The sequence below is a fragment of the Crocodylus siamensis genome, chromosome 7, assembly GCF_052110815.1.
Source record: "Crocodylus siamensis isolate JL-2025a chromosome 7, ASM5211081v1, whole genome shotgun sequence".
Classification (NCBI taxonomy): domain Eukaryota; kingdom Metazoa; phylum Chordata; order Crocodylia; family Crocodylidae; genus Crocodylus; species Crocodylus siamensis.
The window spans coordinates 8,953,280-8,967,777 of record NC_143401.1 but is presented as its reverse complement, the minus strand read 5'-3'; the positions used below and the strand labels follow the sequence as shown (position 1 = coordinate 8,967,777).

The window sequence follows — 14,498 nt, the reverse complement described above, 5'->3', positions numbered from 1 at the left end:
CTTCCTACTTTCACTCAATAACTCCCATTCAAGAATCAATATTGACCCTGGCCACCACATTAAGCTGGAAGCACATGTTCATTTGGTCATCCACCAGTATCTTTATCATTCCCATATTCCGGTCCTCTCATCTTTACCTGCAAGGAACTGTCATTTTTTCAGTTTACTGACAGATATGTCTGGGACACTTAAATAGGAGGTCACTGAAACCTCACTAGAAATTCCTTTGTTAAATGATGCCCCATTTACTGCTACTTTGAAAATGTTAACTGGTTCTGAATCCATGGGATATGCTACACTGATGCTTCTTAAACCAGAATGTATTTTCAATGGTCCTATGACAAGACCTTATAGAATTTTCAGAGTATTGTGTCAAGTTACTTTCTTCAAATTTATCTCAGAAAAAAGATACCAACAAGTTCAATAAACCTTATTTTTCCATAAAATACTACTGAATGAATGAGATCAAACCAACAGTTAAAGGATTAAACAAATTTAAATCATTTTAGGCTATTGCCTAAGCAGATGACATGCTAACCAGTCTATCATTAGTGATTTTGCCTTTTTTTTTTTTTTTTTCCATGAGAGCACAAAGTTTTTTTCCCTACTCGTCATCTGCAATTTCTCTGTCTCAAGATGTTGACATTCTGCTATGAATGAATGAAGGGAATTCACATTTAAGTACAGTATTCTTGTCAGAACGCGTCTCACAGTGTTAAAATTAGTACCAACCGCATATGAAGCTGGTTCTATTTTGCTTCAGATGAGATAGTTTTTCATCCCTTCAAAAAAAATTTTGGAGTGAACACCAGCAAGTATTTTTGGTGGACTTGTTTGCCTATAAATGCCACAAATCTATATACGTACATATAAACTAAGGCTCGTCAGAGCAGCTGAACCCTTGGAAAAGTCAAAAAGATAGAGTATGTCCACAGCACTCTGCCAAAATAGCCTGTAGTCCAGGCACAAATTTCACAGATGTACAAAACAGACCTTGGAAGAGTTTACCTTCTTCTACTTTCATATATATTGATGTCATTTTACTCATTAAACTGGATACCCACTGTACTGCTGGCATAACCGTCAAGCTGCTGGGTTCCATTTGCATATCCTACCATTTACTAATTTCCAACATGGTTCAATTTCAGGATTAAAATCTAAGTCCCCAAATAAAAACAGCTTCATTTTATTATAGCTATATATGTGTTAATATATTATTTTACTTTCAAATTAATTTAACCACTTTTCAAATTAAGTTAAGGACCTCATATGAAGACAACATGAAAACTTCACCAGTGGAATCTTTTAGTGAATCGCTTTTACAACAAACAAGATTCCCAGCTCTTAGATAAGCACAGACTGGGGGGAGGGGGGGTTGCCAAAATATCATCTATTAATTTATGAAGGAAGGAATCCTACCTGTATTCCAGCATGGCTACAGAGGTAAAAATCAAACTCATATGGATGTGTAATGTCCGTATCTACGGTTGTTCCAGCTGGAATGTTGCCACTTCTTCCAACCTAAGAAAGAATAAAGAAAAATATTCACTAGACCATTTCGGAAAACAAGCGAGTGTACTTGTACCATCAAAAAAGAACACTGTTTTGTTTGCAGCACTCAATGAATCACCTGTACGCTCTCTTGGAAAACGAGGGTCAACATAGTAATACAGGATATTTGATTTCCCTCTCTCCAAAGCTGAACAAGCTGCAATTACAGCACTTTCAGATATTCCTACTCTGAAGAACAAGTAGCTGAACATTTATGTTTTGATCTGAGTGCCCATCCAGTCTGTATTAGCTCAGACAAGGAAAGCTAACTGACATAATGCCCTTTTTAGTTTCATATGTATATTCTCTGGTATTTGTGATTTTGGTACAAACCAGTAGCAAATGTTGTTTAAAAGGATATTAGCATTGTCTTATTGAAACTAATTTACTGCCACAGCACAATACGTCTCTTGAATGTCTGTAATTCTAAGACACATTCACTAGGGCCAGATGGAGTGGTAAAGTTGATGCTGATACAAGAAAAATGCTGTTTTCAAGTAAGATGGAAGAGCTCATACTTCGCACCTATCAATCCAGAGCATCTCCTCTGAATCCAAGGAAGCACGAAACGTTCCGGTAGTTTTTGTCAAACTCACTGCAAATATTTTCTCTACCTGTTCATGCACATAGCTACTTGGTAATAAACTAGAAGTTACCCTTTCTGTTCTGTCAGCACAGAACAATCGTGTGTGATGTCGTTTCTGCACTACGATATAAGTTATTCCAGGCTGGTAGTCTTTCTCCAAACTGATGCAGGCCTCTCTAATTGCTAGCAGCTCATAATACAAAACCTAAAAACAGAGAAACAAAATGGTTTAGCTGACTCTCACAATGTATTCCATACAGCGTGTTTATAGCTTGTACAAGTTGTTCTCAACTGTCTCCAGTCTATTATGAAATTCAGATTTGAAAGAAAATCTATATCACTTTCCTGTCTGTAAGTAATTGGCTTCCCATTCAGAGAATGTTTTTGTCCTATTACAACACTGAGTATGGACGGAGGAAAGTAAGGCTTTTGACTAATCTCCACCTTTTGGGAATTTCTTATGTACATAAAGAGAGGTTAATGTGGTGCTAAGACATCTAAGTTATACTGCTTTGAGTTAATCACAGTTCCAGTTTTTATACATGGATCAAACAAACATTCCTCAATCCAAACCCTGCTAGAGTAAAAGACTTTAAGCATAATGACCTGTCGAAACTGTCCTTCAGAGACTCCATCCCGGTAGAAGATGATACGTGTGGGTTTGAACCGTGTTGACTTGTAGAACTGGATGAGAAGTTCTCTAACCATGGAGGCTAAATCTTGTATGATCTCCTGCCGGGGTCTTTGTACTCTCACTGTGGCACAATACCTGCTTGGATGAGCATCCATACTACCTACAACCTACAGGTTAAAGCATAAACATAAAAATAAAAAGGCTAAGAGGTCCTGTCTACAGGGAAATGAGAAAGAACAAGTTAAGAGGAAAAGGTTAAATGATTTCATATAAAGGTTTGATTTGAAGATAATGAAACCAGGTCATTTAAGTTTGTTGTAAGTTGTGGGTTTGAAGTCCTGACACTCTTATGGAAAAGGATGAACCTTGCCCTTTATAACATGTACAGAAAGAGTATTTGCCTCAAAATTGCTCTTTCCCTTTTCTTTCTATTCCCTTCTTAGTAAAGCTGAGAAGATACTTTTTCTTGGCTCATAACTGGAATTTAAATGTTCCTCCTCAGGAAGGATCATTGGCTATTATTGTTATTGCTGGCTCTATTTTTCGCTCAATTTAGACATACCATTCTTTAGAAAGCAGAGGTAGCCTTCCTAAGAAGCAAATAAACCTAGCCTGTGAAACATCAGACAGTGTAACAGGAGGGCATCATTACCGTATGACTGTCTTAAGATCTCACCCTAAAACCATCTCAATTTTGCCAGGCCAAAAGTAAGAAAATTACTAAAGACTGCTCTGTTAACACCTCTCTCTTCAAGCCCTTTTTAAAATTCTAAAAGACAGTGGTGATAACTGTCAGCCTGAATATTAGAAGAAAATTTAAAGCACTTACAATTGAGTTACATTTTCTTGAAGACAACCCATTCAGTGAACATCCCTCCTTACCTTATGGTCAAGTATTTTAAAATGCTAAAAAGCATTAATCAGAAGTCTCAAGTCTTACTTTTCCTGTAAAGCACCCATAAGATTTCTGGCAATTAAACTGGAAATGTATACATACAACTGGAAGACACAGTGGAAATAAATGCCATGAAAAAAATCAGAGAGTTAATTTATAAAATTTCAGTCCTCAAATGTAGCTGTATTTTCTAGCCTGATCTTTTTATAAGAAATTAATAAAACTAAACCAGTATAACAGGACTCACAGCAGCAATGGAAGGCTTCTTTCCATCCCCAGCAGGTGGATGAGTGACATCTGCTCCCAAGAAGATCACTGGTTGTTGGAACACAGAAGGTCTTTAAAAAAAAGTGACAAGTCAACCTTGCACCAACCATTCACCTACTAAATTGCTCAGTCCTGGACTTTCTCTGAATTCACAACAGGATCCAGAGGGAGAAGACAGTTCTACCAACTACTCAGAAGACTAACTTTCAACAAGGAAATCAGTATTAAGCAAGTTGTTGAGAACTTCTGAGCAATACCATCACCATTCCAAAATACATCAGTTTACTTACAACTGGACTACAAAGAAGTTTGCTTAAGAGCCACCACCTCACATTAAACGTACATTTCCTAAAAAGGCATTATTATTAATCACGGCGGCTATGGTAATGCCTCACGGCATTCAAGAACCAAGTCCTCCATTGTGCCCAACACTGTGCAAATATTACAAACACTGGCTCAAATGTAGTTACAGTGTGCATGCTATTCTGGGTGGCACTTCATGAAAGCAAGATGGCACATTAAACTCTCACTACGCATTCTTATAGTCACTTGAGACTAGACTATAAGACTTCATATTAATTTTGTTCCCTAAATCTGGCCCAGTGCTTTTCCAAAAATTTCGAGACACATTCTTCAAGGCTTTAATTTAAAAAAAACTGTTCTGTGCCAGTACATTACCCTCTGCACCGTTCACAGTTCCACTCTTTTAAAAGAAATCTGCCCTCATAACACTTGGGGCCAGAAAGGGAGACTGTCCAGGCTCCAGGGTAGATACTGTTGCCATCTTCTCCGTGCAAGAAGCACAAGAGTATATATGTCATACTAGCGACCTGTCCAAGTGAGCTCTCATTGGGAAAATCAGTGATATACTAGACCAGGGGTGGGCAAAATATGGCCCACCACGCCATTCTATACGGCCCGCGGCACCCCTAAAAACGTTTAGAAAATTAATCTCTCTCTGCCCCTGGCTGCCTGTCGTGCGGCCCTCGATGGCTTGCCAAAACTCAGTAAGCGGCCCTCCACCCGAAATAACTGCCCACCCCTGTACTAAACTGCAGATCAAGGGAGGCAGTAGAAACCTAGACACTCAAGCAATTAAAAAAAAAAAAAATTGGGATAAAGCACTGGAATAATAAATCATCCTGCCCAGAAGGATGAACTCTCTCTTGTTACATAGAAGAAGATAAATCCTTATGATACATGCTGTACCCCTACTAATAGCACACAGAACCAGTGTGGTCTTAGTTCTGTGGGATCCTAAGTTTCTATTACGAGAGCCACCAGAGATGACATTTTTACTTATTTATTTGATTTATATGCTGCCCATCCCAAAAAAGCTCACGGTGGCTTACAAGAGAAACAGAAAACTTATAAAATAGGAGAATGACACAACATTTCCATTCAAAAGGCAACACCCTCTTATCACTCACTGCATGTATAGCATAGTGGTCCAACACCCAGGTGGGGGGACTGGTTTACCAGCTTTCTGCTTAGAGACTAAATTAATTTTGACACCTACTGAGGATGATGCAATGCTTCACCTCTCCCTTACCATACCTGAAAAGAAGAAACCTGATGTCACTGGCAAATCAGGATATTTTGCCAATGGAAGCACCACTGGTCCCACAGAGAACACATGCCAAACTTAAAACCCTCCAAAATCAAGTCCCAAAGCAACCCTCACTAAAAGAGATTCTTACCGTTGATGAGGTACAAGGATGTTGTTGATTCCTCCTAGTTTAACATTAATCTTTAGGCACAGGTTGGAGAGAGTCTGTGGAGATGTTTTTATGACATTCTTGACTTGAACACACTGTGTGGCCATTCCCAACAGTGTATCTCCCACACGCTTCACCTCCGCTAAGAAGCAAGCATTAAGTTAATTTTTAATACACCAGAGACAAGTATTTAAATGTCTGAAATACAAGCAAAGATTAGAACTTAGCCAAAGCCACCGTACTTCAAATTTACGCTCCGTCTTGTTAACTTCTCAAGAACTACATGCCCTGACCCCTTTCTCATTCAGTGCCACTTAAGACAAAGCGCTTGGTTTCAGATGTCTAGGAGGATAGTCCTCTAGACTTTACCAACTGAGCAGCAAAGACGTTGCTAGAACACTTGAGCCAAGGTGTCTGTCCTTTGATACTCCCTTACCATACACAGGCGTTTTCCCTGGCAGGATAACGATGATGAGCTGGAGCCCCGAGTAGGTGTTCTTGAGGTGCCGGAACATGGGCTCCACACTGTCTGCCCCCTGTGCATATTTACAAAAGCATGGCTGGCCTTGGATTGGCATTCCTGCATCCTTGGAGATTTTGCGTAGTTGGTCTGTAAAACCCCTAGTGAAAGAGTGAAGTTTACTGAGTTTCAGCAGCGGCATCCATAACAAACAGGCGAAGCGGAGGAAGACATTTTACGTAAGGCTAGTAAAAACAGTTTAAATAAAAAAAATGTGAAGTGCAGAGGGACTTTTAAGATAGTGTGTGATGCTATTTTGAGGCTCTTGCCATTCTTATACCATCGTACAAGAAGGAACAGATTTAGGGAGCTTTAGGACTCTCCAGCCATACAGAGAACTGGATTACTTCCTGTTCCACTGTGGCTACCACACAGCAGGAAAACCACTTGATAGGTATCCTTGCAGAACTTCAATTGCAAAGGTAATAGATTTTTCCTAGGTCCAGCATGGAAGAGAAGACATTTCAAGTTATAAACAAATACCCTTCAGCATTAAAACTAGGATAAAATGGGCATTGTGCTGAGTCCCGGGTTAGAATTTTGAACATTACAGATTCACTGAAAGAACAGTCCAGTGTCTAAACTATGACATGCCTTACTTCAGTATTTCTTCTCTGCATTGTCTCTGAGTTGCAAAGCAAGCTATGGCCCACATTTTGATCTCAACACCAGTGTGAAATTGTTTCCCTCGCATATCCCATACTCCATGGCTGGGGGTAGCCACTGTTCGATTCTGTGGAGATTAAAGAAACACTCTGATGTTCAAGTTATCAGAAGAGGAAAAAAACCCTACATTACTTTCTATTTTAGGAAAACATCCCCAACATACAGCTTGAGCTCTGATTCTCTGCACTATGCATAAGGAAACTGAGCTGGCCCAAAGCTTCAGTAATAGGAGTAATGCTGTTACTTGTATGGTTGACAAAGGGGAAAAATGGAAAACTAAAGTCTCACCCGTCCTCCATATTGCAACATTGGAGCTGGAAGCACACGTCCTGTCACATGGGCCATCTCATCTCGAACTTTGAACTGAAACTCTTGAACGAACGGATCTGCATCATAGTTAGCACTTCTTACCTGAAGAAAGGATAAGTTTCCATGTTACACTAAAAGTGAACAGAATTCCTATATCTACAAGTGTTCTGGAAAACTTTCCCCTTTTCATTACCTTAACTTTTTTAAACACTACTCACCCAGCTCTATTAGCCAAAATCCATCCAACTCCACCTCCCCCCACAGAATGAGACAACTTAGGCATTCTCTTATTATCCAAACACCCATAACCCAACTTTTGCCTTTGCCACTGGTTTAAATGTACTATGCTGAGCTATATTTAATATAGTTGACAATGCTGCTGCAAAGTAGATTTTAAGTAATCTGATTCTTTCCCTAGAATGCCAGCCTTAAACACATTTTGATCTTGCTACTGCAGGGATTGGCAACCTTCAACCTGCAGACATGGGGCTTGGGTAGCATTTAGCAAAGGGTGGGGCTTCAGCAGCAACTGATTTCTCTGTACTAATGTGGGGAGAAGTGGCAGCCGTTGGAGCTCTCTCTCCTCGTGCCACTGTGGGGAGAAGCAGTGGCAGTGGCTGACTCCTAGTGTTCACCTGCCTGCCTCTAATGAGAGGCTGGGTCATTCCTGCCTGCAGCCTGAAAAGGTTGCTGACTGCTGATCTGCTGAATCGTGCTTGCAGGTTTCACAAGCGGTTTTTCTACCATTAAAAAAAATTCTCTTTATGCATTTAATGCATTAGAAAGTTTGAAAGTGGCCCTCTGGAGGCACAGACCATTGGTAATGTCATGTTTACTGAGAATATTAATCAAAACAGGCCTTTTTCCCATCCTTAGCTGAGGGGGAAATTGTCCAGGAAAATACAGCTGCTTTCAGATCTCCATGAAGGTCAGCACTCTGGAGAGAGTACTGCATATTAGTTTTTTTGGCATCTTTCAGGGAAGTCTTATTCTACCCTTAAACGAAATTTCTCAGTTGGTCAGTTCAAAGGCACCTTCTCCAGACTGTTTTTTTTAGTAATGCTACTCAAATAAAACCAAATATTTCCAGTATTTTATGTATCAACAGTTCCAAGCAAGGAAAATGCTGATGTTTTAGAAGGCTGGTTGGTCAGACAGGAGGGAAACAGGACTGTCAAGTCAAGGAGTACCATGGGGCCTATAGTAAGAAAGGTAGTTTATTAGCTAAAATACTAGCTGGTGATATGGTAGACAAAAAAATTAATTTCCTGTTCTGCTACAGGCATCTTGCATAATAGGCAAATCATTTAGGTCCAGACCCTGCAGCCACCTAAACACCTCCGAGATTTTGATCCTTGGTGTTGTTACTGTCTTCCCAAACTCTGTCCCAACAGAGATAATAAGGCTGCCCTATACCACAAGACTGCTGGCATGCGTGTTAGACATTACAAGGTATACCAATGTTACAGGAATCGGGGCAGATAGGGAACCTGAATCAATTTACATACATTAATTCTCAGACCATTCTTGTGAGACAGTTTATAAGAATCTATAAAACAAGCATAATAAAGACAAAAATGAAGGGCCCTATCTGATACATGCCAAGCATGCGTTCAACTGTTAAGCCCCAAGGAATCTCTATTCTAAGTTAGGAACTAACCAATCTACTAATTTCTTCTTGTCTGTCTGGGGCAGATCTTGCAGTTGCCTTTATCATAGTTGATGTTTGATTGTCAGTTAGCTTCTTGATACATCGCTGGCCTGCCACAATATTACATACCTTAAAAGAAAAAGAAGGAAGTCAGGTACCAGTGCAGTTTTGTAGCCTCTCTTATAACACAGCCATGCAGTCACTATGTAAAAATCTGAGCAGTGTGGTAGAACAGTTCAGGCATCTTGTTATGAGGACAAGCCACCCTCTGGATTCACACTGAAAACCATCCTCCCGTATTTAGCTTAGCTGTACAATGTGCACCCGTGGGTATTTGGGCTGAGGAGTTGGGGGATGCTAGCCGCTGCACACAGCTGTGTCAGCTAGCCATTAGAGCTTGCTTTTAATAATGCTAACCTGGACAAGTCACATGGACTTCAGTGGATCTTTGACTCAAAAAAATCTAATGCATGCATGTTAGGGGATACTAAAACAGGTGGTTCATTGGAACTTACATCTGCCTGCTCCTATAGCAATATAAACATAGCAAAACCACTGCAACTTTAACTGTTTCATGCAGGATTAAAGTTACAGCAATTTAGCTTACTTGTATTGCTACAGGAGCATGAAGAAGCACGCAGATGCAACAGTTGCATCATAACAGCTGATGCCTGCTTCTCTGGGACAAGTTCTCCTCCCCTTTTAAAGTAGTTAAAAATTCTGTATGCCTCTTGCCTGTTATTCTTAATGAAAATCAGTTTAAGGGCTGCGATCATAGTATATCAGCATAGCTTCTCTTTTCTTTTAAAAAAAAGCTTAACCCCCCACTATAGGAAGCCCATGGCAACAAAAGCATGAAGAAAATGAGTAATTATACATATATGCTCTACTGTTTTTATTGCACAACATACAGCTTGCTAACACTTGGCAAAAAGATGGTTGTATTAATAGGACACTAATTTATTTGAATTACTTCTAAAGGCAGGTAGGTGTGTTTCTGTTCCTGTCCCACTTGCAGGCAAGGAAGATGAGGGTATTTCAACTGGAGGTTATACTTCTCTCTGAAGTACTGTGCTACTGTTCTCTCCACAGTCTGACCATTTTCTAACTGTAAAGGGAAGCTGGGAAGACAGCACAAAAGTATTAGTCAAGATATTACTGAAAGTTTAGTTGCCAACTACTAGAACACCCAAAACGATTATGGAAAAAAAAAAAGCAGTCTCTTTACACACTTAACGTTATGGCACGTTACTGCATGTTCACTGTTGTGACAAATCTTACGTTTGATGACTGGCAGGTCTCCTCGTTACATTACAAACACGGTATTTCCGTCTCATTGTTCCACAGTGAGTCACTTCAACCTTCAGACCTGCATGAAATCAACAAGAGAAGCTGATGTTATATAATAACTACACCTAATTCCTCTACATATGAGATGCATAATCTTTCCAATAAGTGAGCATGTTAGTACCAAGCATCTTGGAGTAGCAAACAGATTCACAGCTCTTAATGTGCAGTGTTAGTAGTGACCAATGTTCTTAAAACATTTGGCATTTAATTCACTGTCATTTGATTTCTGAATATTCAGGTATTTTTAAATATTTTGAATGGTAAATCATCATAGATTAGGCTCTTTTCTTTGAAGTGTGTTTTAATGGTTGGGATTCTTTCACAGTAATTTGCATTTCCTGTTGCAGCCATTTCACTAACTTAGAGATATGAGATTTCTCATGAAGACTGAAACCTGAGTTCAAAGCAGTCTTCAGTGGATGGTTTTAACTCACTGCAAAACACTATTTTCCCATTGTGACCAATTTCAATGCACCACAGGACTACAAAAAAAACAAACAAACAAAAAAAAAAAATCACACCTATACCATTTAACAGTTTAAAAGTTGCCCACTTCAACGACATCTGCCTGCTTTAGTTAATGCAATATTTAGCCCACAGTTTGCTTTAGTTTCACTGAACCATCAGGTTTCTGAAACTGATGTTTCATTTTCAGGTCCTCACCTATCCAAAATCAGAAAAAACGTTCTTTAGATATCAATGGCGTCCTTGCTCTATGCACCTTAGAACCCTGCTACACATTCAAATTAAAGCTAGACAGAAATCAGCTATGAAGTTGTTACACATTTTCAAACACTAACTTTGAAGCAGGTTGGCTCATTTTATAGCTCAATGGACATTTTTATGGCATGATAATTACTTTGCACGTGTGGCCAGTACAAATTTATTACATGATTAACTAGCTAATTCAGGGACGGGCAATTATTTCAGCTGGAGGGATGCTTAATGAGTTTTGGTGAGCCCTTGAGGGCCACAAGGATAGCCCTGCCCCTTGATGGGTGCCCCACCCCCTAACCCTTGCCCCTGGAATTCCCTCCCCTTGCCCCAGAATTACTGCTTTGGGCGGAAGGGTCATCTTGAAACCAGAAAACAAACAAACAAACAAATCACATGCTTAAAAAATAAAAGAAAGAAAGAAAGAAAGAAAGGAAAAAAAAAATCAAACATTTACTATAACTTATTTTAATTTTCTTTTTAAAAATATTTTGTCCTTATTTGTGCGTTTGCATAGCGTATCTAGAGGTGATTGCATAATAGCTCAGAATACAGCCTTACTCTTGTATAATGTGTGTGAGTGGGGTGGGGGGTAAGGGGGTATATGGTTATGGGGAGTGGGTGTGTGGGGTGTGGGTAGGGTGTGTAGGGGAGGACAGAAGGTAAATGGTTGGGGTGGGGGTGTGCAGGAGGACGTGCATGTGTGTAGGGTTATGATAGGGGTGTGGATGCTGTAGGAGGCTGTTGGTGTGTTTAGGGGTATGGTGCAGGGTTATGGAAGTGTGTGGGTGTGTTTAAGGGTATGGTGGAGGGTGGGTGTGTGGGGGGGGTTGTCCTTTGAGTTCCTGGATTGAGAGAGTCCCTGGAGCTCCACGTGGTGGCAGCAAGTTGGTCCAGCCCCACCTGGCCCAATAGTGCCCCTGTCCCAGTCCCCACCTGGCCCAATAGTGCCCCTGTCCCAGCCCTACCCAGCCCCATAACGCCCCTGTCCCAGCCCTACCCAGCCCCATAACATGCAGCTCCTGCGCTTTTGCCCGAGTCCCTAGCCACACATGGTGGCAGCGTGCTGGGTCAGCCCCACTGTCCCCATAGGGTCAGCCCCACTGTCCCCATAATGTGTAGCTCCTGTACTCCTGCCCGAGTCCCTGGCCACAAGTGGTGGCAGCATGGAGAAAAAACCCTCGTCTTGGATTTGAGTAAATACGGCAATATTGACAAATGAGAGGGTTGTACCGATGCTGTAGCCAGGATGGTCCAGGATATGAGGGGGAAGGGTTTTCATAGGTGATACTTTTTTGGACTAATTGCATGTTGGGTGTAGATTTACAAAAGATTTCGAATGCAGGTCAAAGTAATTTTTCAGTGCTTTCTTATAGTGGCTATTCTTATTATGAGAAACATGAAGCACATGAAGTAAACTGAAAGTTGATCACTGTCCAATTAAATAGTGTACATTCTGATAGTTAAAAAGGAGTCATGACTTCCAAAATGTGTTAAAAGGTAATTAAAAAAATATGTTTTAATTGTACCAGCACAGATTTGCAACCAGATGTACAGTACTTATACTTTTTAAACTAACTGGTAGAGAGAGTGTACTCCAGCACCTAATGACAGAACAGTCTCAAGAGGGGATTTTCCTGAAGCTCCTAAATGGTTACATCCTTTCTGCAATTATACTAAGCACCAAATTGGAAGGAAATGGTGGGGGGGTCAGGGGGAGGAAGGGAGAAAGCCATCAATGACTGTCTTTAGGAGGTGGAAGGGAGGAAGGGGGTAAATCAACATTTGCTCTGCTTCAGTAGTTAAGCAGCAGGAGGCCTATAAAGAGTCAGTGGAACACAGTACTGATAGTCTCTTGAAAAGGGTCAGCTCTCCAGCAGCGTTGCTGCTCCAGTACAGATAACATTGGTTATAAAACAGTAATCTAGTTGCCCCTTTAAACTAGTAAGAGTATGCAGAGTATTATATCTTTGGATTTTTGAAAGACTGCAACCATCCATGTAATATATTTGTTTTGGATCTTGTATTGGTAAAACCTGCAGTGTTTTTAGCATGGTCCTAAAGGAGTGGTGCTCACAGTTTTAACCCTGCAGCCCAAAAGAATGATGTTGAGCCTTGTGCCACCTCTGCCTAGCCAGGATCAGGCTCTGGGGCCCCACTCTCCCCCTCATGTGCCAGGAGTGGGCTCTATACTGTCCTGTGTGCTCAATCCAGCAGTCTGAGCCATGGCCTGTGGGGCTCTCCACAAATTGATATGGGGGGGGGGGGGGGTCCTGGGGACCAGATGACACGACACCAGGGACTGTACTGGGCCCATGGGCCAGGGGTTGAGCACCCCTTCCCTAAAGTAATGCAACAATATCAATATCCATTTTGAAATTTTCAGTTAGTGTCCCTTCAGCAGCCCAAGTGCATAACACACATGCTGTTCTGTAACGGTTAAAAATAATTTTCTACTTACCCTTTATCTCTTTGGTGAATTTTACCCGATGAGAATCAGTCAGAGGCCTTGGTTGTTCATCAATGTTATGAATGTCGAGAACTTCACACATGAACTGAATTACTGGTTGTGCTTTATAGAAGGCAGTGGCAGAAACTAGAGAGAGGGAAAACAAACCATCAAGGAAAGAAACAGCCATTTCAGAAAGATGAACAATCAAACAAATTAATTGTTTAAGGCCAAAGTGAGCACCAAGTACATATTTTGCAGCCGTCAAGTTTGCCAAAAACAGGTGAGAAAGTCATGACACTTCAATCTTAGGCAACAGAGAGTCTCACTGGGATTTTAGAGGATGTTTCAGGAAAAACTAATGCTGCTGTGGAAGTGGTGGAATTGCAAGCGACACTTTTGTTTCCCCTCCTAAAAGATTCTGCCTGTAGCAAAAATAAATCGCTCACACTGGCAAGACAATTCAGCGTGACAAGATACGTCAAGTGCAGCATGAATGTGCACCCAAGATATTGCAGGAAAGCAAGGTTAGTTGTGTAGAATTGAAAGGGTTATTTTCCCAGGATTGCTGCTTCTCTTCACAAAAGCAGACTTGAAATGAATGAACTCGTAATTAAAAACCGACAACAAATTTAGGCACACCAAAAGTCCAGCCATGAGCACCATTTTTTGCAGAAGAGGTGCGGTATAAGTCATCGCTCCCTGAAGTTTTTTCAAGTTTTCCACGTGAGGTTTAATTCTAGCAAAATGCACAGTACTAGCAATACCCGGTGCCTAAAAATCTACACCTATGCCCCCAGCTGATACAGTTCCAAGCTTTGCACTGGATGAGTCCTGCCGACAACTGGTTCTCCCGCATCACTTCATCAGCACACCTGAATTCTAACCTGGCAAGTTCCACAAGCCTCAACTCCAGTCCTATAATTTTGCACGTAGTAATCACCTTATGTTCATGTGCATCACCTAACTCAGGTCTCCAGAAGCAAATGAGCATTCAAAGTCCTTTAACTCTGAACTAGTAAGGGAAGCTGTTGACAAACTTAACAGTAAAAATTAACTTGTGGTTTCTGGAAGCATCTTATTTCTGCCAGGGCAGTTTTAAAATACAAGTGAAAAGCTTATAACAATATTCACATGTAACCAAGTGCTATTATAGACATTGATGTCTACATAATTGCCAGTGCTTAG

The 14,498-nt window shown here is 40.7% G+C and overlaps 1 protein-coding gene across 3 annotated transcripts in view; it reads right to left on the bottom strand.

The window, feature by feature from the left end:
• Nucleotides 1-14,498, bottom strand: part of LOC149859453 (protein argonaute-3) — a 64,052-nt gene that overhangs the window by 17,707 nt on the left and 31,847 nt on the right. For all 3 annotated transcript variants that reach the window (XR_016443509.1, XR_016443508.1, XM_090057560.1), the window contains exons 6-17: nt 13,323-13,457; nt 10,079-10,166; nt 9,771-9,918; nt 8,807-8,926; nt 7,126-7,248; nt 6,771-6,904; nt 6,088-6,272; nt 5,634-5,793; nt 3,914-4,004; nt 2,744-2,938; nt 2,208-2,342; nt 1,420-1,521 (exon numbers count right to left, since the gene is read on the bottom strand). Coding sequence is in view for 1 of the 3 variants with exons in the window: in XM_090057560.1 (XP_089913686.1) it covers nt 1,420-1,521; nt 2,208-2,342; nt 2,744-2,938; nt 3,914-4,004; nt 5,634-5,793; nt 6,088-6,272; nt 6,771-6,904; nt 7,126-7,248; nt 8,807-8,926; nt 9,771-9,918; nt 10,079-10,166; nt 13,323-13,457 (1,616 nt within the window). In the remaining 2 variants the exon portion in view is untranslated. The remainder of the gene's footprint in view (nt 1-1,419; nt 1,522-2,207; nt 2,343-2,743; nt 2,939-3,913; nt 4,005-5,633; nt 5,794-6,087; nt 6,273-6,770; nt 6,905-7,125; nt 7,249-8,806; nt 8,927-9,770; nt 9,919-10,078; nt 10,167-13,322; nt 13,458-14,498) is intronic.